At 32.1% G+C, this 27,372-nt stretch overlaps 2 protein-coding genes across 2 annotated transcripts in view; one reads left to right on the top strand and one right to left on the bottom strand.

The window, feature by feature from the left end:
* Positions 1–11,264: 11,264 nt before the first annotated feature.
* Positions 11,265–26,185, top strand: LOC143254281 (26S proteasome non-ATPase regulatory subunit 8-like). Its single transcript, XM_076509188.1, is given in 8 exon segments — positions 11,265–11,342; positions 11,344–11,394; positions 13,417–13,489; positions 14,540–14,642; positions 17,692–17,785; positions 18,733–18,831; positions 22,711–22,896; positions 25,859–26,185. Coding segments are annotated over 8 exon segments (804 nt in total). The 5' UTR covers positions 11,265–11,279; the 3' UTR covers positions 25,994–26,185.
* Positions 26,123–27,372, bottom strand: part of LOC143254274 (26S proteasome regulatory subunit 10B) — a 35,698-nt gene continuing 34,448 nt past the window's right edge. The window contains exon 12 of the mRNA XM_076509177.1: positions 26,123–26,322. Within this exon, the coding sequence (XP_076365292.1) occupies positions 26,204–26,322 (119 nt within the window). The 3' untranslated portion in view covers positions 26,123–26,203. The remainder of the gene's footprint in view (positions 26,323–27,372) is intronic.

Raw genomic sequence — 27,372 nt, 5'->3', positions numbered from 1 at the left:
CTAATGAGCCCTGTTGTAAAATCGAGGCTGAGACTAAAAGGAGCGGAGGGGGTGATGTAGGGCGCGTTTGGATCTGAGTGGCACGAACCTGTCGTTAACTGTACACTAAACGTACACTGTAATCAACAGCTTCGGCAACTGATAAGAGTAAGGCGTTCGACAATAAAACCGGCTAGACATGCATAAGAACAAATGGCGTAGATCACAGGAGTTTACGCTTGGGAGTAATATTTTCGAATTTCATGCTCTGTTCAATCTATTGTGATGAAAATTTACTTAATCTTACACTACGTACAAGACGTAGGTATATTCTGTGATAGTGCTTGCCAGCCTTGCATGTATACTTAGGCCTACTGACTGATACTTACGAACTATCGCTTAGAGCCTTAGATCGAAAAGCTAAGAAGCACGCCTATATTAAAGATGTACATTTTGGCTTCTGAAAAAGCCTACATCTAGGCCTAATTATGTAATTCGATTGGTAAGAACACGAGAATCACAAGAACAAACACATAATTTGTAGGCCTGTGATGCAATAAAACAATTCAACAGACCAAACTGTAGGGGGGGGGGATGATTGTATGCACCATACCTCCCATCTAAAATGAAGGTGGGATGTATCCCACCCATCCCCTGATCGTCAGGTTCACAAAGAAAGAAAGAGATAAGAAAGAAAATTTCGTGGCAGGTATTTATTTTTTAAAGGAAGATTAACTTTCCGACTGGGGTATTCAGGGATATTTATATCCCCCTTCGCCCCGCTCGCGTTAAGATTTTAATGCTGTAATAGTTTGTTTAATTTCTCCTGGTGATGCATTATGCCGGATGTTTGAGGAGTTAACATATTGAAGATTGTTTCAGAGAGAAGCAACGAAAAGGCCGGACGATTGAAGGCAGCAGAGCAGTCGTGGTTCAGGCTGATACAAAGAAGAACGAAAAGAAGCGGCAAACCAACAACACATCAAACGCCTCCTACTCAGAGCCACCGAGCGGTTGGGGTCTATAAATCCAAATGCCTCAAAATTTGATGTGGGGAAAAACTGGAGTTCCCGAGAAAACCCACTTTCACAAGACAGGCGCCGAATAGTCTACCTGCCTTATGCCCAGTGCTGGAATTAGAGAAAAACATCGAATTTCGATTAGACAGTATATTAAAAGAAATATTTAGTTAAACTAGTTGTGGTCTTGAAGTTGATCTTCTTGTTTTGTGACCAGGGCTGAAATAAAGAGGAAAAAACGAGTTATTATTTGTCATACAAATGGAAAAAAAGAAAGAGAAATATGAATTTTACTTTGAGTTTTTGGAAACTAGATATGCGTTATATGGAGATGTTATTTTATGTGGGGCGCATGTCATGGTATGTAGTTTAGCTGTTAGGGAATTTCGTGTCTCTGCGGTCTGTCTATCTTTACGAGAGGAGTTTTGGATTTCGGGAATTAAGTTATTGTTCTCGCAAAACAAGAGCAATCTTCTAGAAATTATTCTTTCTAGAAGTTTGCCCATGCAGCTTCATAAACTTATGGGCCTAAAGTTGTCCAGGTTAGAATTTCCTGTATTGGTTTTGGAATTACAGTTATTTTCGCCTTTTTCCAGACGTCTGGAAAATAATCAGTTATAAGAGATAAGTTCACTATGTAAAGAAGATGATGTAGTAGGCTAGTGGATGTCTTTTGTAAGATGATGTGGAAGGTTAGTGGATGATGTAGATGATGTAGTAGGTTAGTGGATGTCTTTTGTAAGATGATGTAGAAGGTTAGTGGATGTCTTTTGTAAGATGATGTAGAAGGTTAGTGGATGTCTTTTGTAGGATGATGTTTCTGATACCATCGTCCCCAGGAGAAGAGTTATTAAGTTTTGAAATGTTAGTTTTTAGTTCTCCTATTGTTATTAGTCTGCCGTACATGTCATTGTCCGTGGGAATATTCGTGTTATTTTCTGTGATATTAGCCGGAAACAACGGAGTGTATAAATTCGGTTTGCTTGATACATGGTTGTCTATACCGAGTTTAAGTGATTGGCTAAATGTTCGTGAATTGATATCAGCGAAAGAAGTGGTAAAATAGTCGGCAAGTAAATTAGCTTTGTCGACGTCAGTTTTTGCAATAATACTATTGTGTTTGATATGTTGGAACGGTTTATTATTATTCTTTTCTCCCATTAGGGACTTAAATTTTTTCCAGAATTCTTTTAGGTTGTTTCTACTGTTGTCTAATATGTTACAGTAATTGGTCCAGTTTTCTTTTTTTCAGTATACTTATGTGGTGTTTGATTAAGACATGAGTTTTATTTATTTTTGGCTTGAGTGTTTGATCTCTACTTTTCATGTGGAGTCGCCTGAGTTTCCTATGTTCTTTAATGAGATTATGTATTTCTGGTAACTAACCGATAGCTGACCACATGTTTGAAGGAGGTTGCGTGACCGAGTGTAGGAATGTAGAGCGCGTGCTTAGATGTTTGGATAAATTTTTTAATAAAGGTGTTCCTTTGTATTGGTGTTTTTTTGGGCTTGAGTTGCTGTATAAGTAAAGCTTCTTTAATTTTGCGTTTGTTTATGTTTGTTTCTTTATTTGAAAATATTTGAAAATATCTACATTGAATAAAAAGAAAGAAAACATAAGGCACGTTTACTTAGCCCAACTTTTAGGCATGTACTCAAGAAATAAATTCAATGAGATTTTAAAAACAATGAATTTTACACTTGCACTATCCTAACTTTCTCTGTAAACATTCACACAGGCATGGATGTTTTCTATGGTTATGTTGTGTTTATTTGATTTGCAGTGTTCGAAAACGTGTGAAGGTGACTTTTTGTGTTTTTTTAATCAGGTTTCCATTTTTCTACTTTGCTCCTCTACATAAAAAATTTCTCAACCCAAACCAGCCATTTTTACATATATATTTTTCTCTAGATATAATTTATTCTGTCATTGAAATGCCCTGCTCATGTCTATAATATCCCCTACAGTCATAGCAGAAATTATCTCTTGAGTAAAACAATGTCAGCTAAATAGTTTTCTGAATCTTTTGCAATGCAAGAACCACAGAATCAACAAAAGAATAAACTTTGAAAATATCTACATTGAATAAAAGGAAAGAAAACATAAGGCACGTTTACTTAGCTCAACTTTTAGGCATGTACTCAAGAAATAAATTCAATGAGATTTTAAAAACAATGAATCTTACACTTACACCATCCTAACTTTCTCTGTAAACATTCACACAGGCATGGACAGTACAACCATCAAATAATGAGCTATAGTTTTCAAATCGAATGTTTTAGTATGATTTAAAGTGTACTAGGTAATGAACTAATAAAAATCCTTGATAGTTAATAACATTTAAATAACGAAATATGATATGTACAAAGAAGAAAACAACTTTAACAAAAATATACTCTTCAAAAAAAGAAACGCAAAATGCAAAATATGATACAAATTGTTAACAAGTTTATTCCGGGTAGTTCTGTATGACATGTGTGAAACTTTGCACATTCACTGCTGAACATCCAAAGTCTGCAAAGGCGAAGTCCACGCTCACTAGGTGAAGTTTAACGTCACTCAACGTCAATAACGAGTATGCCCCCCATGAGCATCAATAACTGCTTGGCATCTCCTGCCCATGGAAGCGATGAGATAACGAATCACATCCTGTGGAATGGCTGTCCACTCAGCCTGCAAAGCTGCTGCAAGCTGAGGTAGAGTCTGCGGCTGAGGTTGTCGCCGTCGCAGACGTCGGTCCAACTCGTCCCAAAGATGTTTGATGGAGTTTAAATCTGGTGATCTGGAGGGCCAGGGAAGAACGTTGATGTTGTGGTGTCTCAAGAAGACAGTGGTGGGTCGGGCTATGTGAGGATGGGCGTTGTCATGTTGAAAAACGTTGTTGACGTTCACCATGATGGGTTGCACATGGGGCCTAAGAATCTCGTCGACGTATCGTTGAGCCGTAAGATTCCCTCGAATGTACAAAAGATTTGTTCTGGCATTGTAGGCGATGACAGCCCACATCATGACGCTGCCACCACCATATCTGTCAACATACTGCACACAGTTTGCTGCAAAACTTTCACCTCGGCGATGGTAAACATGGGTTTTTCCATCCTACCTACGAAGCATAAAACGTGATTCTTCGCTGAACCAAACATACCTCCATCGTCGATGAGGCCATACCCGATGTGCTCGAGTCCACTGCAGCCGTGCTTGACGATGTTGCTGGGTGAGGATGATGCCTCTGACTGGACGTCGAGGTCGGATTCCTGCATCTCGTAGACGGTTGCGTACGGTCTGATCGGAAATCCTACGCACCCTGGTATGGTTGAGGCAGTAGACGTCGCAGTGGTGGTCATATCCCGAAGGTGACGTAACCGGATGTAGCGATCTTGTGTGGGCGTGGTCACACGAGGTCTGCCAGATCGTGGACGGTCACGAGTTGATCCATGTTGTTGGTGACGATTTCATCGCCTTGTGATGGTGCTTGGGTGGACATTCACAGCTCTGGCAACATCTGATCGAGATTCGCCTGCTTCCAAGCGACCAATGGTGTTGTTGCGTTGTGCTTCAGTCAGTCTTGGCGTAACTGTATTGCGTGTCGGTGGCTTAACACTGAGCTATGGAAACCGAGAACCTGTCACTTTTATAGGGATTTTGCACATGTTGCAGTTGCAGAACATGCAGATCTCTCAAACAAATTTATTGGGCAGGCATGCGTTTTGGCGAAAAATCCGATGTTTTCCTCCGTTTTCAAAGTGCACAATTTTTATTGTCATTTTGGTCTGACAATCAGTGCCTTAACACGTGTAACATCACATACTCTCAGCTTGTAACGTTATTACATATATTTCTCTTTAAAATAAAAAAATATCCCTTTTGTGTTTCTTGTTTTGAAGAGTATATAAACTATACATAAAAATCTCAAATTTCCAAACACAGTTACAAAATGTTATTTTATTAACAAAGAATACTGATAGATAGACAAAATAACAACTCTTTTAACAATGACTGCCAATTTCTTTCAGGAGAAATACTGAAACATAACCAGTTATGTTTTAATGCCATACAAAGTTACAAATTTTTAACATTAAAAATGGCTCACGAAAATAAAATTCTATACACAAATAAAGAAAAATAAATTATAAACTAAGAATAATTTACAAAACATAGTATGTAAAGTTACATGGCTTTACATACACCAAGCTAAGTTGGTGTCTCTTCAGAATGGTTTTTCTATCATGAAGCAGAGAATGCGTTAGGAAAATATTTAGTAATAAGATCTGTTTGGTTTGAGTTTCGCGCAAAGATACACGAGGGATATCTACGCTAACCGTCCCTAATTTAGCAGTGCAAGACTAGAAGGAAGGCAGCTAGTCGTCACCACCCACTGCCAACTCTTGAGCTATTTTTTACCAACGAATAGTAGGATTGACCATAACAATATACTCCCCCATAACTGAGAGGACGAGCAAGTTTGGTGCGACGAGGATTCGTACCCGCGGATTACGAGTTGAGTGCCTTACCCACCTGACCATGCCAGGCCTGTTATAAGGAATGAAAATCTACCAGCTAACTGAAAACAAGATAGCCAGAAGCGTCGAGAATTCGATCTTTCACAGCAAAAGTCCAGTTTGAAAATGTAAGGCCAAGTGAATCCCAATTAATAAAAAGCTCAATTAGGCATGTAAGTTTAAAAAGGTTTTACGACTCAGTTACAACCATGACTCGGTCTAAACTGTTTTAAACATTGGGTCATAACTCTATATCAAATTTATAAAGAATTCCTACACTTTCCTGCCATAATTAGGTTTTAATGGTCTTTTTACTGCTCTCATTGATGTATCTCAGCTTTTCTCAACTAATGTAGCTCATTCCTCTCTCTACCATTTAGTTATCTGTCAGCAAATAAAATTGGGTAAATCAATTTTACATTTATTATTATATGTAAACTGTTGTTTGTAAATCTCTTATACTACTGATGCTTTTACCAACTCGAAAGTATTTGTATTCAATCATGCGTAAAAAATTTGGTTGACTTTTTGGTTTACCTTCCAAAGCTACATCTTGATAGAAATGATCCTGCAATATTTTGTGAACTAGGAGCTGTAAAACTCAACTTGTTTTTATTTTATGCGTCCTGAAATAAATAGTCTGTGGTAGAACTCAGTCAGACTAAGAATTACACCCAAAATTCCTATCAGTCAGCCATGACTAATATTTATACTGTTATTGCTGTATGTAAACGTACTCTCAGAGGAAATAAAACTCCCTTACTGTATATGAAATCAGCATACTTTCCACATTTCTAAGCAAGTACCGGGTAGCATGATCTTTATAATTCTCGACACTCAGCAAGATAAAGTGGGTGATACTCCCAAAACAATGGACAACGTTTTGTATTAACAAATTCAGTGATGTCGAGAATATATTAACAAATTCAATCGTGTCGAGAATCTATTAACAAATTCATTCAGTGACTCAGAAAGTAACAGCTAATTATTGATTTTTAAATGCATGACTGTCCTATCTTTTGAAGCAATCAAGTGGAAACCACCCAATGTATTTCTCACATTATATTGTGAACTATCACCTGGTAGCTCAGAAAGCAAGGATTAATATGTCCTTTAAGCTGAGTTTTCGAACTCTTAGCTACTATATTCTTCAGCGAAATTCTGCTGGAGGATTCAGAAAAGGTAACAAAGCACTTAATATTGTGATCAACAAGCCGAACTCAGTAAAAATCAAAAGAAAATCGGATGTAAGTGTGAAAATCATTAGATTGTTTAGAAAACAAGGATTGCTACCTTTTTTAAGTCAAAGATCCTACAATCACTGACTGTTCTAGATCTTGGTTTTTATCTATTTCTACCTATACTAACTAGAAGGCTAACATTGATGGCTTGACTGACTATCAAAGGTTTTTTTTTTGTATTTAATTGCTTTGCTAATCATAGACAGGCAGAATGAACACTTTCAACTTTTTTTCCCTCGTTAGGTGAGTCGTTATGACTTGAGACAACTTCCTCACTATTCTCTGGCTTGTTTGTTTTAACCTGAAACTTCTGCTCAAGCCAATGCTTAGGAGTTTCATAAACGGCATATAGACATAGCTGATTGATGCTTCTGTGCTTTTGTGTAGCTGGCATCTATGTAACACATGCTTCAATAAACCAATATGTCAATGTATGAGGCACATGGATCAGTCCAGCCAGATCCAAGTTGTTTCCATAATGTTGCCATATACTATAGCTAGATACAGTTTCCAGAGTGTTTGCCCTTTTTTAACGTCCTTTTGAACCACTTCTGTCATAAAAAAGTCCTTACAAATTATTGGTAGGAAAATTCGTGAGCATCGACTGATGCAGTCCTTAACTTTAAAATATAAAATAGTTCTTACGCTACATCTGTTTAACATTACGTTTTACTTATAACGTTTTAAAATGTGATTTACAACATGGAACATCAAGATATTTTTCTATATCGTTAGAGTGTGTGTGTTTTCTTACAGCAAAAGCACATTGGGCTATCTGCTGAGCCCACCGATGGGAAACAAACCCCTGATTTTAGCATTGTAATTATATCATTAGAAGAGCAAGCAAAGGATAATGTAATTAAACCATTGGCATATGACTTTTTATAGGATACTCAGCACTAAAGAAGCTGGACCCGCTTTTTATAGGCAAACCTTAAAGACTCTGAGATTCATTAAAAACTATTACAGTTAAACTTATATATAAGGTTTAATAACTTTTATTGTAAGTTAAGATAAACTTTTTGCTCCCCAGTGGCACAGCGGTATGTCTTTGGTTTCACACTGTTAAAACCAGGTTTCGATACACGTGGTGGGCAGAATACAAATAGATTTCTCCAAGATCGTGCCCGTCGTGTAGCTTTGTGCTTAATTCTGAAAAACAAAGCATGCACTTGCTATTTCAAATTTTGGGATAAACTTCTGCATATGGTAACGAATCAATATAGATTTATTATTTTCGTCATATTCGCTAATTTATTTTCTATGAATGTTTGAAAAAATACCAAAAGAATTTAATGGTCACTTCACTATAAAGTCTCACCAGTGTGCATGTAACAGTATATGTCTGAACGTATATGATTAAAGTTTAGAAGACTATATGGAACCGAATGATGTTCATTAAAATCGTAAATAGTTGCAAATATACTTCACATAATACAGAGTCATAGGCAAGGAAGGTATCCTGACGATTATCCCAAAATTCTAAAAACTCTAAAAGGTCATTATCTTGTGAATGTTTAAATTAAACTCTCGACTTTCGTGTAAGTCACTTAGATTCTTTTCGTAAAAGGAAATATCCATATTTTTGTTTAGAAAAAAAGACTCCTGCATTCAATAATCTTAAGCAAATACACAAATCAATTGTATGAAGTCATGGTTAATCTGTGTTATTTAATTAAAAGAGCAAAAGGTATAAAGTGTGTGAGAGTATGATGCAACTGGAATGAAAATAGTAAAAAAACTAAAAACAATGTTACAACCAGACACAATGACCGTTATCTAACCTCTTGTGAATACAATATATTTAAATATAGTTTGCATGAATGATTATATCATGTAATAGTGTTGAAAGCTCACTCTCTGCTACTGTTGCAGATTGATAATAGCAGGGAACTTATTTCACGAGTTATTATAAACTTATTATTATTCAAACCTGCAGTGGCTAGATTTTGTGTTCAATCTTAGCGTTTAACACAGATAAGATAGTCTATTGTACAGTTTGGAGTTTAATAACAAACAGACATTACATTTGCACAAAATTAGTTTCGTTAGATTTATTTTCTCGGTTTTGGTTTGGTTTGTTTTGAATTTCGCGTCAAGCTACTTGTGGGCTACCTGCGCTAGCCGTCCCAAATTTAGCGGTGTAAGACTAGAGGGAAGGCAGCTAGTCATCACCACCGACTACCAACTCTTGGGCTACTATTTTACCAACGAATAGTGGGATTGACCATAACTTATAATGCCCCCACGGCTGAAAGAGCGAGCATGTTTAGTGTAACGGAGATTCGAGCCCGTGACACTCAGATTACGAGTCGAGTGCCATAACCACCTGTCCATGCCAGGCCTTCATTTTCTCGGATGTATTTACGTAGAATATGTTAACAACTTTTAACATTTTGAAGGTCAAACTGGTTAAACCTGTTTTTTTCGGCATGAAAAAATATATCAGTTGTTATTTAATACAATAAGAAATTATTGTTATTGTTGTATTTAAAGCGGTGTTAGAACGAATCAAAACGCAAAATGGCTTACATTTCACGACATATGAATATAATATAATTTAATTTTGTATGAATAATTTCAGATTATAGCAATAACAAAAATTCATTATATTTTGGTACTCAAACAAACGACTGTTGATGTAAACAAGTTTTGGAGTCACTATGAGTAAAACTTTAATTGAACATAAATATCCTTTTTGAGGTAGAACCAATTGATTAAACGGTTTTTATACTATAACAAGATATTTGTTGTTATGAACATCGCATAAAGCTACGCAAGGGCTATCTGTGTTAGTCGTTCCTAATTCAGTAATAAAAGACTAGAAAGAAGGCAGCTTGTCATCACCACTCACCGTCAACTTGTGGGTTTCTCTTTTACCAAAGCATAGTGGAATCAACTGCCGTTATAACACCCCCACGGCCAAGCATATTTGATTGGATGGGAATTCGAACCCACGATCCGCAGATTGTGAGATAAGCGCTTTAACCATCTTGTTATGGGGAAAGAATGATTTTTATAATAGTAAAATAGTAGGTGAAAGATAAAAATTCCAGGCAGATTATTGATAAAACTTCAAAATATTAATACACATAAATCTGTAATATTTTTAAATAAGAATGCAATTTTAGAGGTATATGTATTCACTCTTGTTTGTAAAAAAAAAAAAAAAGATAAATACTTAAAGAGATAAAGCTTGCTATATACACGGTATTTAAGATTGTACGAATTAGAGCAATAAATAATTTTCGATACATCTCTTAGTACATTATACAGGGTGTTCGGAAAGTCACTGTGCAGTTTTGTAATTGTATTTTATTGTATTTCAGATTTTGATCCCAATATGGTTTTATAAACTGAAGAACGGGTATGGCTTGTAGAACACGTATTCCGAGAAGGTGGTAGATACACAGATGTGGTGCAACAGCGATTTGCTGAAAAATTCCCAGATACACCTGTTCCACATCGCAATGCAGTTCATAACCTTGTTGATAAGTTTCGGGAAACAGGATCAGTGGATGATGCCAAACGCTGTGGAAGACCAGCAAAGCTATCGGAGGAGAAACTGTTGGATATTTCTGAAGTGTGTGATGCAGAGTCCATCAAAATCATTACAAACGTTAGCTCAGCAGCATAATATTGGTATTGGAATTGCTCATAAGGCTGTCAGAAAGAAATTAAAGCTCTTTCCATATAAAATAATGGCGGTACAAGAACTGGAAGCGACTGATAATGAAAAACGAATACGCTATTGCAGATGGTTTAACCGATTTATCGAAGAGAATACAGCTAATGTATTGTATGTGACCTTTTTCACCGACCAAGCATGGTTCCATTTCTCGGGTTACGTTAATTCACAAAATTCAAAATTGTGGTCATCTGATAATCCTCACAGTTTGCCCGAAACACCCCCTACATTATTTCAAGGTTGGTGTGTGGGTTGCGATTTCCAGACATCGAATTGTTGGCCCTATTTTCTTTATGAACACAATAAACAGCGAGCGCTATTGTTCGGAGATTCTTCACACCTTCATCGGTCAGTTGACAAGTGATGAAATCGATTACTCATGGTTTCAACAGGATGGTGCTATTGCCCACACATCTCACAGATCTATGTGGTTATTAAAGGAATGTTTCGGAGACCGCATTATTTACAAAGACGTGTGGCCCCAACGCTCACCAGATCTTAATCCATGGGAAGCAGCAAAATTTGCAGTGTATCGAGATCGTCCGCTCACGCTGGATGACTTGAAAGCAGCGATAACAGCATTTATTCAGTCTATTTCAAGCCAGCAACTGATAGCGGTGTTTAGAAACAAAATAAGAAGGATCCAAGCCTGTATTGATGTCAACGAGGGTCACTTTCAACATTGTTTATAATAGTCATTCATATTTACCTCCTGTATTCTATATTGAAAACATGTCTGTTACTAAATATATAAGTGCACAGTGACTTTCAGAACACCCTGTATTATATTACAATTTAAATTTTGAAACTGTTGCTTGTCTTGAGCGCTAGATGGCTTGAATTTTCAGGAAGATGGCATCTCTCAAACTCAAAGAAGTGGTTACAAATTATCAAGTTTTAATGCAAGAGTGGAACAAAAAAACCTCAGAATCTTGATAAGTGTGGCCAGTTACTGTCAAAACTAAAGGTAAATAGACAATAAGCTCTTTTGTGTGAAAGCTTATAAAGTCAAAGGAAATATGGAAGAAATTCGTCAAGATATTTTTGAGAAGAGTCACTCCTGTAGTACTTACTAAGCCTAAATTGGTCTAAACTGCTTTGTCATATATTAGCTATGTATAAAATAAATTATATGTAACGTGTATTTTCAAAAGTTACATAGGAATTAAAATGGCTTTGTATATTCTTTGTTTTAACACAGAAATATACGCCTTAATTTAATTTATAGAATTGTAAAAAATGTTACCTAATTCTGATGTTCTTTGACTTGTATAAAATTGATAAAAAAATAACTTTTCCATTTCATAGTGTAACAGTTGTCAAGTAATTTGCTAATTTAAGTAGTATCTTAATCACTCTCTCTGTCTTTTATTATTATTATTATTAGATGTAAAGCTTCGTGTCAGTGGATGTAGAAAATATTTTGTGATTGAAATATCAATATACCCTCTTATTTATTTCACTGAGAAGTTCTTATTACTAATCACTTATCTTTATAATGTACACACAAAAATAACTGTACAAATTACAGATAATTTTAAAAATTGGATAATAGGGTTAGTTTTGATTACTTTAAGGAAAATACTTTGCTCCACTGACTGAAGACAATTTTTGGAACTGTATTATCTTGTGTTATATTAAGTTATAGTAGAAACAAACATGAATTGATTGGATCAGTTGTATAATTTTTTATAACAAAATAGGGTCCACACAAGATCTGGAAAGTTGGAATAAAATATAGGGATCTGAGGAGTCTATATGTGTTGGCTCTCTTGTATGGATGTAGTGGTTAACAATTCACACTGCTATGGCCATAATAGCCATTAATAATAATCTTTGTAACTGTTCAATTTGAGCTTTGACTCTGAATTGCAACAAGTACATATTGTGTATAGCTTTATTAGGAAGTCATACAGTATCATGCATTCATCTACAATTATCTGTTCTTTGATAATCCACATCATTCTTCATCATTGTCAGCTTCTAGTGTGTAGGATTTCTATGGTACCAGTCCAATTATTTTACTCAAAGAAGTTTCAACAAACTTATGTCACTATATAAGCTATTAATGTATAGTTATAACACTATCACCATGGATAAAATTTAGTTAAAAAAAATACATCTGTCAAAACATAAAGTAATTGTACCTAATTTTTGTTTCAATTTGTAAAATTTACAAGAGCATTTTTGACTTAAAACTATAGGAAATATTTGATTAACTTAAACATTTATGACTTTTCTTCTCAATAACTGTAGCTAAATTTATTAATAGTCTTCCCAATTTTTTATTAATATTCAAATTAATTTTTAATTACTTGAAGCATGCAGTAGTTAATATGGATTAATTTTCATAATTTGTACAGTTGTGTATTAGGTTGTTGATGCCAGACTGGGCTTGTATTTGTGCTAAGTATAAATTAGCAACAAGTATCTCCACCTCTATGCATCACAATTGTAGTTTTGTTGTATTTACAGTAGAAACTCATTATTTATAATAATAATAATAAAGTAAAATTAAGAAATAAAATGTAATAAAAAAATATAGTGGTAGATTGTTGCTGACCAGCTGCCTTTTGATAGTAAAATTAAGGAACTTGACACATAACCTGGATTGTGCAGTTACATCTGGTACAACAGGGATCAATAATTAGAGGGAAGAGAGCCTCTGTTTTGGCCAGTGCTAAAAGCCCCTGTAGCATGCAATTATAACCTTGAGAACATTACTTTTAAACAAACAATTTCCATGTGGATGAACTAAAAATGAAATGTTAGTATTGTTTTATGCTGAAATATGATGTCTGTGACTCATTCATATAAAATTTTTTGTACTTAATTTGTAATACTTACATTGGGTGTCCATGTAGGTTGAACTTAGGTTTAGACTGTTTCCTGAAAGAGAAAATTCATAAAAAAAAATGTTTTGTACAACTAAAGGCAATGTAAGTACCATACTGTCTTCGTAATGCTCTCAATTATTTTGATTCTAAAGGTTGCTTTGACAAACTTGACATTTTTGCCTACATCAGATGCTGCAGCAACAAAACAAGAGCTTCTGGTGGCACGTAAGTCTGTTTTCAAATGCTCTGCACATAAATCAGCTTTACCATATACCCACCCAAATCAAGTTGTTATTGCTAAGAAAGAAATGTAACCAACTATTGTGCTATTTAAAATGTATATTTATAAAACTAGATACTATCAAGAAGAGAGATAATATATACAACTTTTTAAGTGGGAACCTAACTATACATTAAAAAAAAATTTGTTTGTTTTCATTACTCTCTAATTTTGTCAAATCTTATAAGATGATATTTATAGTGACACTTCTGTATTATGAAATACCATAATATAAATAAAGCTGTTTTTCTTGACTATTAGTAAACAAGTAATTTTTGGTTACCAGTAATAAAATGCTATCTTCCTTTTACTAATAGTAAAAAATGTCTTTTATCTAGTAGATAAATTATTTTCTATTATTTTCTTTGGTGACCAGACAATCCTTGACTTGTTACTAAAATTGTTAGGGAATCGTCGTTTGATTATTACATAATAAGATTATAGTTTTTCTACTGTAACAGTAGTAGAATCCTGCCCTCAGCTTCTATCCCAGTAACATGATTTTCTGGTTACCACATTGTTTGTTATTGTTCTGTTTTTTTTAGACATTGAAACAAAAGTAGATAGTTATGTTTGTAGCAAACAATACATGATAGTTCTTTGTCCAAGTTAGTAGTTGGCTCTTGTTCTCTGACTAAAATGAAATTTAATATTAGGTACTGAATACTGGCTCTTGATTAAAAGTGTAAATGCCATATAATGCTGTATGTATTCAAGTTACAAGGTTGCTACTATTATTCTTACATGTTTTAATAGCGTAAGTATTAATAGTTAATTTTGTTAACTGACTGGTTAATGTGAATGTTACCCTATTTTAATAAAATACACTGAAGTCAAAGAAGGTTTTAGTAATGTTCAACATTTCCATGTAGAAAATATGTTTTATACGTTTTAATATCTTTTTAATTTCTGAGTGTGTTGGTTCCATTTTTTTTCTCTGTGTAGAATTATATGGGCTTAAAAGTTTTTGTTATAACCTCAGTCATTATTTACAGGAGATATTTTAGAAATTGGAGCTCAGTGGAGCATTGCAACTAAAGACATACCCTCATTTGAGCGTTACTTAGCTCAATTAAAATGCTATTACTTGGACTACCAGTAAGTAACTAATAAAATTATTGGTTCATGGATTGTAAATAAATATCTATTGAAAATATGAATGTCAGTATTGTTAGTACATTTTTTTTTCTTAAATTGATCTTTCAAATCAAAGTTTTGTCACTGTTATATTACTGCAAAATAAAGCTTGTATTTTTATTATGAGAAAATCTAAGTACATGATGCATTTAGCAGCTTTAAACAGTAAAAGCTGAGTCACTGCACCTTAGAAAATTTTCACCCAAACTTTTTATCACATTATAAAGGTTTCATATAGTTGACCAAGATTTATTGAAATATACATTATTTTTCAAAAATTTACTTTCTTTTATTATTGTTTATATTATGCATGTAATTTTATTTTTATAGTTTGGTCCTTTTTATCCTAATTTAATTTAAAAGTAAGAAATTCAGAAGTTTTGTAGTTTTTGTTTTTTTGGCTTAACCTTGCATGGAAAGTGACTAATGCTTTATTTAGCTCATGATTTTAATAAAACTGCCTGTAGAGTTTATGTAAGAATTAGCAATGCCAGAGTCCATATTTTTAATATAGCAAGTGATATTTAATATCTTATTGTTTTATCAACTTCCTTGTTTGTTCTTTTGTTTCTTCTTATTTACTTTTTGTATTTTAGAATAGTCTAAAGGTTTAGTCTGATAAAGAATACAAAAGTGTATATGTATATATATTTTATTATTCAGATTTCTTTCAGTGCACTGTGATACAAATTGCAAAAGTTACTGTTTCACTTCAATTTGGGTAGTGTTACATGACTTTTAAAGATATACTGTGGTATTAGGATGTGGACTGAGCATCAGTCTTAATTGGTTAGGCTTGAGAAAAATTATGTGGTTGAGATGCATTACTCTGTGAGAAAATTTTTGTGTAATGTACAATTAGTAAATATGTTCTATACACTGTCACATAATTTATATTTAGTGTTAAAAGTAACAGTGGTGTTTCTATGACTGTTATTATTAATTTTTAACTTTAGTCTGAAAATATTAATGTGGTAATGAAACGATGTAATTGTCCTTTATACACATACACATGCAACCTTCAGGAATTGTTAAGAACAATGAAAACATATTCAGCTTCCCTTTTCAGTAGAATCTGTTGGGTAACTAGTGAACCCTTGGGATTGTAACCCACATTTACAGGACCACTATAATGCAAATTTAATTTAACTAAGTAAAAACAGTAATTAGTAATCCTGCATATTTATGTTGTCTAATGCAAATTAATAATAAATGTTGGATCCATTTTCAGGGAATCTCTTTTAAAAAGTGTTTTCATGAAATACATAAGGGTCTGGGTGAAAAGTTTTACCTTTGTGTAAACCTTGGGGTTGAGATGATTAATTTGGCACTATTTCAAAGTTGGTGAGTCAAGCAGTTTAGAAGTTTTTTTTGGGGGAAATTCTCAGGTTCTCCAAGGGACGGGGTGGAAAATGATGTCTTTATGCAAACATTGGTACTGAGACAATTCATTTGGTACCAATTAGAAGTCAGTGTGACAAATGGTTTAGAAATTACATGACAAACACAGATGTTGAATCTTATATAAATTTTAAAACATTTTTAAATTTACAGTTTCCTATGACAATAGTTTCTTCCAAGATTTAAAAACAACTAACATTATGAAGTTACTGTCATATTCAGGGAATTTTTTATATGGTTAGATTATTCTGGTAATGAAAAATGCAGTCATTTTTTAAAATGTTAGCTCAAGAGAAACTGATATTCAAAATGTGGTAATTTCCATATTCCACAGACTAAATTCAACAAATACAAAGCTATTTCTGTGAACTTGTTTACTGTACAATTTGTATGAGTTTGATATATTGTTTATGTATTATATTGTCACTTGTAAGTGTAGAAAGCATTCAAATCTATTTTTGTATTGGTGAAAAAATATCTATATTATACATCCTACCAATTATTACTTATTTTATGCTTATTAAAAAAAAATTCTTGGTTTACTTTTTTAGTACATTTCTTTGTTTCAACTGAGGCAATTGTTGAACCTGATCACCAACACATCTTGCATGATCAATAGAGACTTACCATTTCACATATAGGGTTAGCATATTATAGGATACTGTCCTTGCAACTGCTAAGTATTGCAACCTGTCTTTTTAGAGTACAGAAGTATTCATTAAACTCTAAAGGAACTAATGTAACAAAATTCCACTATCAGCACCAAAAAAAAAATAAAAATCCCAGGTCTTCAATAGCCTGGAGAGAATTTTGATCTTGAAACTTTGTGTTCAACCTTCAAGTGAGGCTTCACTAGATCTTCCCTTCAAAACATTTAAACTTATGTTACAAATTGTTGATGACTTCTCTTTATCATTTTTAACCTTAGCCCACTCCCTTTATATTGGTTTTTAAAGCTTGTCCATGAGGACAACCAGCTTTTCAAATCCACTAATTTCTAGTTTCATATCAAGAATGCATTTTTTGAGGGTTTTTGCACCTTAACCTTGTTTCTTTAATATGATCATTAACATATAACTCATCAGAATGATGCTATAGATTTTTACTTATTACTGTGCATTATTATTTTGGATTCATGAAATCCATTTAATTGATGGCAACTTGCAAGCATTACATTGTATGAGGTACTTCTGGAAGTTTAAAAATAGCAAATGGATGATGTATATCAAAATAAATCAGTAGCATGCTTCCACATGAATATTGCCCTCCAGTGGCACAGTGGTATGTCTATGAACTACACTGTTAGAAACCAGGTTTCAATATCCATGGTGGGTAGAGCACAGATAACCCATTGTGTAGCTTTGTGCTTAATTCCAAACAAGCAAAACAAAACAAACACATAAATATCATACACCATATGGCAGAGTTAAGGTGTCTAGATGCTGGGTGTTGAATGGTTAAGATTGTCTATATCTTAAATTGCGTTGAAATATAATTTTTTCCCTTTTTCTTTGAAATTTTAATATTACATATATAATGCTGCCATTTACATTTATAATAATATGTAAGTATTTAATGTACTAAATATGTGTTAAATATTTTACTCTAGGGGTGACTTACCAGAGTCAGCTTTCAAGTATCAGTTACTCGGTTTAAACTTGTTGTGCCTTTTGGCTCAGAACAGAGTGGCAGAATTCCACACGGTAAGAAAAATTACACAAAACTTCTGTTGTAAAGAAACAAAGAAATATTTATTATTGTATTAAGAATAATACCATGTTATTATGTAAAGTATTGAAAGTGTATCAGTTACAACAACTGGACAAGTTTTTATTACTTCCTGTTTAATATGGAGGTACTTAACAAATTACAAGTTAACTTGGCTACAAGATTTGAGTAAGAACTTATAAAGACTTGAATGGTAGAAAATATAAAAATTGCTCAAGCCATACTTATTTGGATGTAAGAGAATAAAAATGGGTGAAACTTTGTTCACAAATATCTCCAATGTCTCTTGTCACTAGTGTTACATAAAGGTACATTCATACTCTTAGCCTACTTTTGAACAAACAATATCTATTGGGATATAAGGTATGAAAGAAGGATGAAATATTGGTCAGGAAGTATTTCTAATTCCTCTGGAAATTAATGTTAACTTAAGATACTTATACTCTCGGCCTACTTTTGACTACCAATTAACAAAAAAAAATGTTACCTGTCTACCCCTGTGTAATGTTATTTGTTCTTTTGAGTTGTTATTTGATGATCATTTGGCTGAAAATTTCTCTCTCTTTCTAATGTCTTTATCTTGAAAAATGTGTTTTCAAATACTAGTGCCCTCTACTTGTAATTGTTTATTTACATTAGGCTATATATCATGAACACTGATTTTTAATTTATTATTGTATTGTCAAGAAGTTTTGCCTTCATGAATTATAGGATTATTTTTGGTTTTAAGTACTCATGCATTAAATGAAAGACTTTTGTTGTTATTGCTATAAAAGTTGACTGTCACTTTCTCTGCTCCAAATGACGTTCATGTATTTTGTTATTTTAAATGTTGTATGGAATAAAGATTTAAGAATTATATTTTTTGTCTTACATGCATATAATAGAAAAAATAAATGTGATGTTTATATTTGAAATGCAGGAATTAGAGCTGCTACCTCCAAAAGAGATCCAGAACAATATCTATATCAGACATCCAGTTTCAATGGAGCAGTACTTGATGGAAGGAAGTTACAATAAAGTAGGTGTTAAACTGTTTGTGCTATTAGTGAAAAGTAAAGTATTTGTAAACTGTACTGCATCTAGAAACAAAACTTTCGTTATCTTTTTACAATATGTATTACTTGTGATTATCATAGAAAAATATTCTCTATAAAAGAAGATTTAGTTGTATTTTTATTTGGTTTCAGTAAGAGTTGAAATGTGGCACAGTGCCTTCTAAGATGTGTTATGAAACATGGCATAACGTAAACGTAATTTTCTAAGAATAAGACATGCCACTTAAATCTGTGGTTACAGTATATTAATTATAACACTTCATCATATAAATAGTTTTATATATGAAAACATAAATACCTATTTTAAAGAGAGAGAAAAACATCAATTTAACCTTCTCACCCCAGGTATTCTGACACAAAATTTTTATTAAATTACTTTTTGTTAATGTTATACAAATTTTTATAACATTGAATTTTAACTTATAACCCATGTTTTAATAGTATATAAATTACAAGTTTTTAATTCTATGAGGCAATATAAAAAATCCTGAATTTCTACTGGTGTGACACACATCACATATTTTGTAGATATCTTGTCTTCTCTGTTTTATCCACCACACCTAAAAAAGTATGAAATGAAATGCAAATTACTTACTATAAAATCATCATTGCTCAAACAAAATAATTTTAGTGTTCAGTTTTGCTTGATTACAATGGCTAGTTTAAATTAATTTTAACAGCTCTTGTTGCACAGTTAGAAAACCAAAAAAGTGTGATTGTTACAGTAAATTGTCTGGTTTTTGAAGGTTATTAGTCTATGTTCTTTGGTGCATTAGTTATTTAATTAATTAAGAATTATATAGTGCATTAATACTATTAGTATAAAACAAATAGGCTCAAGTTTCACTGACATTCAACAGTAAGAAAAAGTATTTTATTTCTTGTTTTTTGTGTTTGTTCTTTATTACTATAAAAGTAATGTAAAGTAAAATATAAAAGCAGGATATTTTTAGGTTAGTCAAGATTCAATTAAGTAAAATAAATAATAATATAATAAAAATGTTTCACAAGGCACACACACTAGCAGCATGTAGTAGCTCATGGGTTATGCAATACAATAGTGTAATATAGCCTGTGCCTGCACTAAGTGATTGGAACTTGGAATGATGCAGATAGATAGCAATTAGACATGGTTCAAAGGACAGTAAAATAATAAAATGTAGTTATAAATAGATGCATGCTGTTATGAACTTAAATCTACTTAGGTTAAAGGAATATAGTTTCATGTCACTATTTGAAGTCATTCTAGAGAGATAAAAAGGATAATTTAGATTTTGTGTGTGTGTGTGTGGTTATGAGGTCAGTCGATTTGGCTGATCCCATTTTGAGATAGGGTAGAGAAAATATCAGATAAAGCATAAAGTTTTGCTGGAAGTAAAATGTTTGCAGTATATTTAGGAGGTTTAAGGGATTACACAAAAGAAATTTGAGATTTTTGAGATGAAGAAAAGTATTTTTAATCTTAACATTTAAATTACATTGCACACAGACTATTAAAACCAAATACTCAAAATATTCAAGGATAAATTTTATTTTAGGTTATTAAAAGTACTTAGAAAAGAATGATTTTTTTGTGTGTAAAAGATAATGTAAACTGAAGGACTACCAACTTATGTAAAGATATAAATAATATACTGAAAGTAAGAAGTACAAAGGCCATGTAGTCTGTCAAACTGACCAAGTCTGTGTTGAAGGAGTTAACCCTTTTGAAATTTACATATCAAAATAGTTTTTTTTAGAATAATTAGCAAGATAGTGAAGTTTAAGCTGATATCTAATATTATGCAACTCATGAATGAGGAGTAGCAAATAACATAATGTTTAGAGATAACAAGGAACCTGTTGGTCCATTTTAGCTGTCTCATCCTCTAAGCCAAACTAAAACCATTAAATAAATGAATTAAAAAAAGAAAATTTAAAGCCAGCCCTTATCATTCATATATTTATCAAGCTTTCTTTTAACCTTGTTCAAATTTACCACTTTCACAACATCTGAAGATGACCCATTCCATGGGCCAACCATCTTATTTGGAAAATAAAATTGTTTTAGCTGAAGATGACTTCTACCTTGCCTAAATCTACATTTGTATTTTCTAGTTCTATGATTCTTGCTGTTGAGCATGAAAAATGTTTACGCATCAATATTATCAATTCTTTTTACAATCTTAAACACTTCAATCAGATCCTCTCTAATATTACTTTTTTCAAGAGAAAACAATTTTAAGGATCTCATTCTCTTCTTATGTGACAACCCTGCCATCTCAGGTTCCATTTTAGTAACCTTCTTCTGAATCTTTTCTGACAATTCAGTGTCTTTCCTAAAGTAAGAAGACAAAGAATGAAAACACTACAAATGTGCCCTAACTAGTGACCTATACAATAAAATTATAACCTCTTTAGACTTGTATCCAGTACTTTTGTAGATGCAACCTAAAATCCTATTGGTCCTACAATTAGCAACAGTACACTACTTGAATGACTTTAGAGACTGATCCAAGATCCCTTTCTTTCATAACATTAAGGCTATTCCCATCCAAATTATACTTAAAATTATGATAACATTTATTATTATTAAAATCCATCTGCCATTTATATATCACTAAATTATCTAAATCCTTTTGTAAAGCAGCAGCACCCCTTCTCAGCTGGCAACACTCAATACTTTAATATCATCTGCAAATTTAAACAATTTATTGACTATTCCTTCATCTATGTCATTGATGTAAATAAAAAAGAGCAATTGTTCTAAGACTGTCCTGGGGTATCCCACTTATGGCATTAATCCAGTGTGACTGTACTTGATTTGTGACAACCTTCTGTTTTTTTTCCATCAATCCACTTTATGCTAACTTATTCTCCACACCTAAAGAGAGAATTCTTTTTTTAGAAGACTTTTATGCAACACCTTGTTAAATGCTTTCTGAAAATCCAGATACAGGAAGTACTTTCAAAGAATGTCAAAAAATTTGAAAGGCAAGATTTTTCCTCAGTGAAATTATGTTGACTATCCTGTAATATTCCGACTTTTGTTAAATTATTTTGCAAAGCATCTTTTATCAGACTTTCCAAAACTTTTCACATAACTGATGTAAGAATGATAAGCCTAAAATTACTGGGACCATTTTTATTACCTCCATTTAAAAGAGGAACAACATTAGCTAACTTACGATCAGCTGTACCTGCATATTATTCAGGGACTGACAAAAAATAGTAGTAAGTGGCTTGCATATCCAGTCTTTAACCTCCTTGGGAAAATGTTACCTGGCACAGAAAAATTTTCTTAACCAGCTCAAAATTAACGCAGTCTTCTTGTTTGATCTCATTTCTGTTTATCAAATGTTCAAAATGTGAAATGATGCTTAAATATTCATTAGTAGAAACTGAAGAAAGAGCAAAATTTAGTAACCTAGCCATCTCATAATCATTAGATATTTTTACATTTCCAGCCAACTTTTTCTCTTACATCCTTTTTGATGTCCCAATTTACTATTTCATTAACTTTCTTGATATTCTGTAATCTTCAAAGTCATACTAATCAATTTAAATTTTTAAAATTTGATATTTTTCTTTAATTTTATCTCTTAAACTCTTTGGGAGCCAACCTGGCCTTTTAATTGTAGCTACCCTTATTTTTGTATATAGGGAATATGTTTAACTACCTATTTTTCTTACCATTAGCAACAGCACACTCCTTGGATGGCTTTAGAGACTGATCAGCTATCAACTGAGATGATAGTCTGTGTTACTATGTCTTGAAACTTAGATGAACTTGTTAGTAAAAGGAAATAAATGAAATTTCATTCAACTATTTTATAATTAAAAAAATATTATTGTATTTCTAGGTATTCCTTTCCAGAGGCAATGTACCTGCTGAGAGTTATAATTTTTTCATTGATATTCTCCTAAATACTGTTCGAGATGAGATTGCAGCATGCATAGAAAAGGCTTATGAAAAAATATCTTTTAATGAAGCTGCACGTATGCTATTTTTTCAAACCCCTAAACAAGTTATGGATTATACAAAAAAGGTAAGTTATTCAAAAAAATAATACAATCAAAAACATTGCCTTTGGTTATAAATTAAAGAGTATGATAAAAAAAATACATAGAAATATTAAGGTATTGTCTCCTGAGCAGTTAGCAGATACAAAACTGTAAGAGTAATACCATCATTAATTAAAGCTTTTAAAAACAAATAAGTTCTAAGATCACTTTGGAATTATTAATGTAAGGGTAAGAAGATGCTACACGAAAAAAACCTCATTTTTCATTTGCAAATATATAAGTATATCACTGAGGAAACTTGTGTTAAGTTTAAAAGTGCCATGGTAGATGTTGCAATTAATTTATCTGAAAAGTATGTGAAATGTATGTTCTTGCTCAGTTTTCTGTATTATTAAGTACAAGAAAAATTCAAGCTTAGTTTACTACCATACTTAAATACGTAAAATAAGAAAAAATATTTATGAATCTTTTCAATGTATTACAGATTTTTTATTTTAAATTTAATTGCATTTCATGAATAATAGTTGTTTTACAACATGCCTGACATAATAAATGATGCATTTCTCTACAGTAAAATTTAACTCTCTCATAATAGGTTTGGTCATTTTGACCAGTCATGTGACCTCTTTCTACTTGTATCATGTCTTAATAGATTTGATACTTCTAACTTTTCAATATAGTTTCAATATATCTTTACAAAATTTGGCAGTCTTTCAGTTAACACAAGTCTTTAACATACAAAACATATTTTTAGTGAAGTATTTTTAATAAACTTAAAAATTTGTTCATGAATATATTGAGTATTTGTTTTGAATAGTCAGTGTGCAAAGTAATTTTCATATTAATATTAAAAATACTTTCCCTATCATACAAATCTTGGATATTTGTTATGTTAACCTCCTAAATACATTTCAAATGATTTTTTTTTCAGTAAAACTTTATATATTTTATCTGTTATGTTCTATACCCTGTCTCAAAACAGGATTTGTCAAAGTGACTGATCTTGTAACCACTAAAAAAAAGGAAACAGATGTCAATTACCCTTTTCATCTTTCTAAAATGATTTGAAATTGTAACATGAAACTACATTCATTTACTTTAAATAGCTTTAAGCTCATAACAGTATACAATTATTTATAATTAAATTTTATTGTTTTATTGCCCATTGAACTATCTGCCATTATAAGTTGTAAATCACTTGACATGTGCAGCTTATGTTACACTATCCAATTACTTTACCTATGTGCCTTATGAAACATTTTATTATTTATTGGTTATTTTACCTAAAGATATCCCTACTTTTATAATAAAGAATAAACATGAAAAACAAGAAATTAAGTACTTTATTTTTTTCTTGCTGTTGATTGTCAAAGACACATAAGCTTGCTAGTTTATACTAATGATAGTAATGCATCAAAGATCATAGGCCAATCACATGGAAAAAATAGAGAATTTCCCCTAACTTAATTTTCTATGGTGTTTTCTGAGACAAGAGCTATTCATTCATGTTTCTCATGTGTACATTGCTTGTACTGGAAGTGACTGTTTTCTGTTATACAATGCATCATTTGATTGATGAAAACCTTGACTTTCTATGGTTATAGGTAATGTATAATTGAACATGAGAGAGAGCTGTTACAAATTATGAAATAGAGGATGTGGCAGGTGGGTGTGGTACGGGAGTCTGATTTTCTATTCAATAGCTCTTTAACCAAACAAAATTGATGGCTATAAAAATTATGGTTTGTCTGAGCAATGATGATTCTATAGTGATTAATTTACACTTAATTTCATACTTTTTCATGGGATAGCAAATAAAATAAAGAACACAAGATGCCTAGAGAAAGCATGCCATGTGTGTCACACTAGGGAAATACAGGAGTTTTTTTTTATAATGTCTAGTAAAATTAGGGACTTAAAAATTATATACTATTAAAATATGGATTACTAATGATTTTATACTGTACAAATTGGTTAAATCAAATTTTGAATATAAGACACTAAAACTGTGTCATGCTCAGTAAAGGATACCTACAACATAGATTTATGGTGACACCTATTAACCCTTCAACTGTTTTTTTTTTTCTTATGTCAGCAGTTTCTGTGAAGGATTTATGCTATATTTCTGGTTTTATTTGGAGGCAGTCTTTGTATTTATTTATTTAAGAGTTGGATTCTTTTAATGTCAAAGCATGTACTTTTAAGTAATGTTACGAACTTTTGACAGAAAGTAAAGAATATAATTTGTTGAACTACATCTATCATATACAGCCATTTGCCCAGTACTAAGTCTCTTTCAGCTGGCTGGGATATACCAGTTGTGTTTGTTACCACCACTAGAAATCTTAAATAAATTTTGTATTACCTATCAACGAGTAAATGATCAGGTTATTCCAAAAATAAAAAATATAATGTGGCAGCTTGCTTCAGTCTATGAAGAAGCTTTCATAAATGCTGGATTTCTGTACATTGTTCAGATGTATGCCACAGTTTCCATGACAATTGTTCTTTTTAATTTAAGTAACTGCTTTGTATTATAAACATTTAACTTTCTCTCAGATCATATACATACAATTATGATGCTTTTATTATAACTTCAACTTTGTGATATTAAACTACTCATTGTTTTGTTGGCTTTGTAATTCTTAGTTCCTTTGTGCTTGGAGCTGAGATTCCTGATGGAATAATACATACTTTAGACTGCTTAATTTTAATCATGTGGTATTCTACTATTGAAGTTAATTTTTCAATTCACATAGCTTATATAAATTCATGTGTTTTCATAAGATGAAATCACATGTAAAAATAGTTGTCACACAGTACCTGAAATATAAATAGCTCTGCTAACGAATTGCAGAAACATACTGAATGCTATAATAATCCACAAGTGAAATAATAGAGGTGATATTTGTGGTGTATGATGGAATAAGCATTTATTAACTTCAACTGTGTTTTGAAAAATGTTTTTTGTTTTGTTTTTTCCAGAGGAAATGGACAGTGAGAACAGGGAACTTGTTAGTATTCAGCACAGAAATTAAACATGTAGATGATAATATTCCTGCATCAGATTTAGCAACACAAGCTATAGAATATGCCAGAGAATTAGAAATGATTGTCTGATTTATACCAGATCCTGTAAAACTTCAAATTCATTGGTTACTATTTTTTATTTAAATTGTTAATAGAAAATTAATAATTTGATTTTGTTTAATGTAAAAAATGCATAATCAACCACAACTAGAAACCATATTCATTCCCATTATCTTGTTTATTTTGAAAATTCTGATAAAATAAATACAGTGGCAAAAGTTATACTTTGAAGAATTGTTATTACACTGGTTTGTAATCCAACTTGGATTCTAACTTTTTGTTATCTGAAACCTTACGCACAGCTTTCATAAAGTCTTCTTCAATTACATACTCGCGATCTGCTCGTATAGCAAACATGCCTGAAAAAGAATAATTTGACATCATTACTTTGGTATTAAGAATAAATTCTGGAAATACAGATTTATACAAAACAGCTAATGTATAAAAATATAGAATTAAATTTGAGTAAAGTATCTCATTTTACAGATCTTCAAGTGTTAATTATAGGGTTGATTGGTTAACACAACTTATATAAATACTTTCAGTTGTTTTGTTAAAACCCCTCATTTAGGGTGTCCATTATAACATCAACTGGGGAATTACCACACTACAGGTAGGTCCAAGTGCACAGTTTACAGTTACTTTCAAGATCTAATCGAAATGATTATTAATTACTCATTATAAGTATTACTAAGAAAAAATTCAATCTTTATTTACAAAGATGTAAACTAGAACGACCCATTTGCCATGTTCACTTATCCTTTCGTAAACTGCCAATACATCCATCATTTATAACCAATAGAAAAATAAGTTTTAATTTATGGAATGACATATCTTAACTAAAATGTAAAAACTAGAAACTTATGTTAGATAAGGTCAGTGCATGTTCATTGTTTTTTCACTATTTCTCAAAGAATAACTCTTTGAACACAGGCTCACTTGCAGGGATCTTATTATAATTTGCCTGCTCTATCTTCACAAAAGTTTACGTATCAGTAAACATTACACAGCTTTGGAACACAAAATATCAATTTTCTCACCCTTTTTTTCAATACAAGATAATTTTGATTTTAGGATTAAAAATACTTTTATGCATTAGAAAATTTTGAAATTTCACATGAAAAATCCTAATAACTTCCAACTAAATGTCACTTTTTTTAAAGAAAAACTTTACATCTTATCTTTAATTTTTACTTTTGATTCTTTTACAGGTTCATTAAATTTAACTGACTTCATAACCACCATAAAAAGTTAGGAAATACAAATTATACCTTTGTTTTTGTTCTAGAATTACTACAGATCATAATACAAAAGACAAATGTTTAGTTTAAATTGTTAAAATATATTATACATCTATATATGTATATATATATTTATTATATTGACCTTTCACCTGTACTTGGCTAATG

The sequence above is a fragment of the Tachypleus tridentatus genome, chromosome 1 (assembly GCF_004210375.1).
Source record: "Tachypleus tridentatus isolate NWPU-2018 chromosome 1, ASM421037v1, whole genome shotgun sequence".
NCBI classification, from domain to species: Eukaryota; Metazoa; Arthropoda; class Merostomata; order Xiphosura; family Limulidae; genus Tachypleus; species Tachypleus tridentatus.
This window is presented reverse-complemented; position numbering and strand designations above follow the sequence as displayed.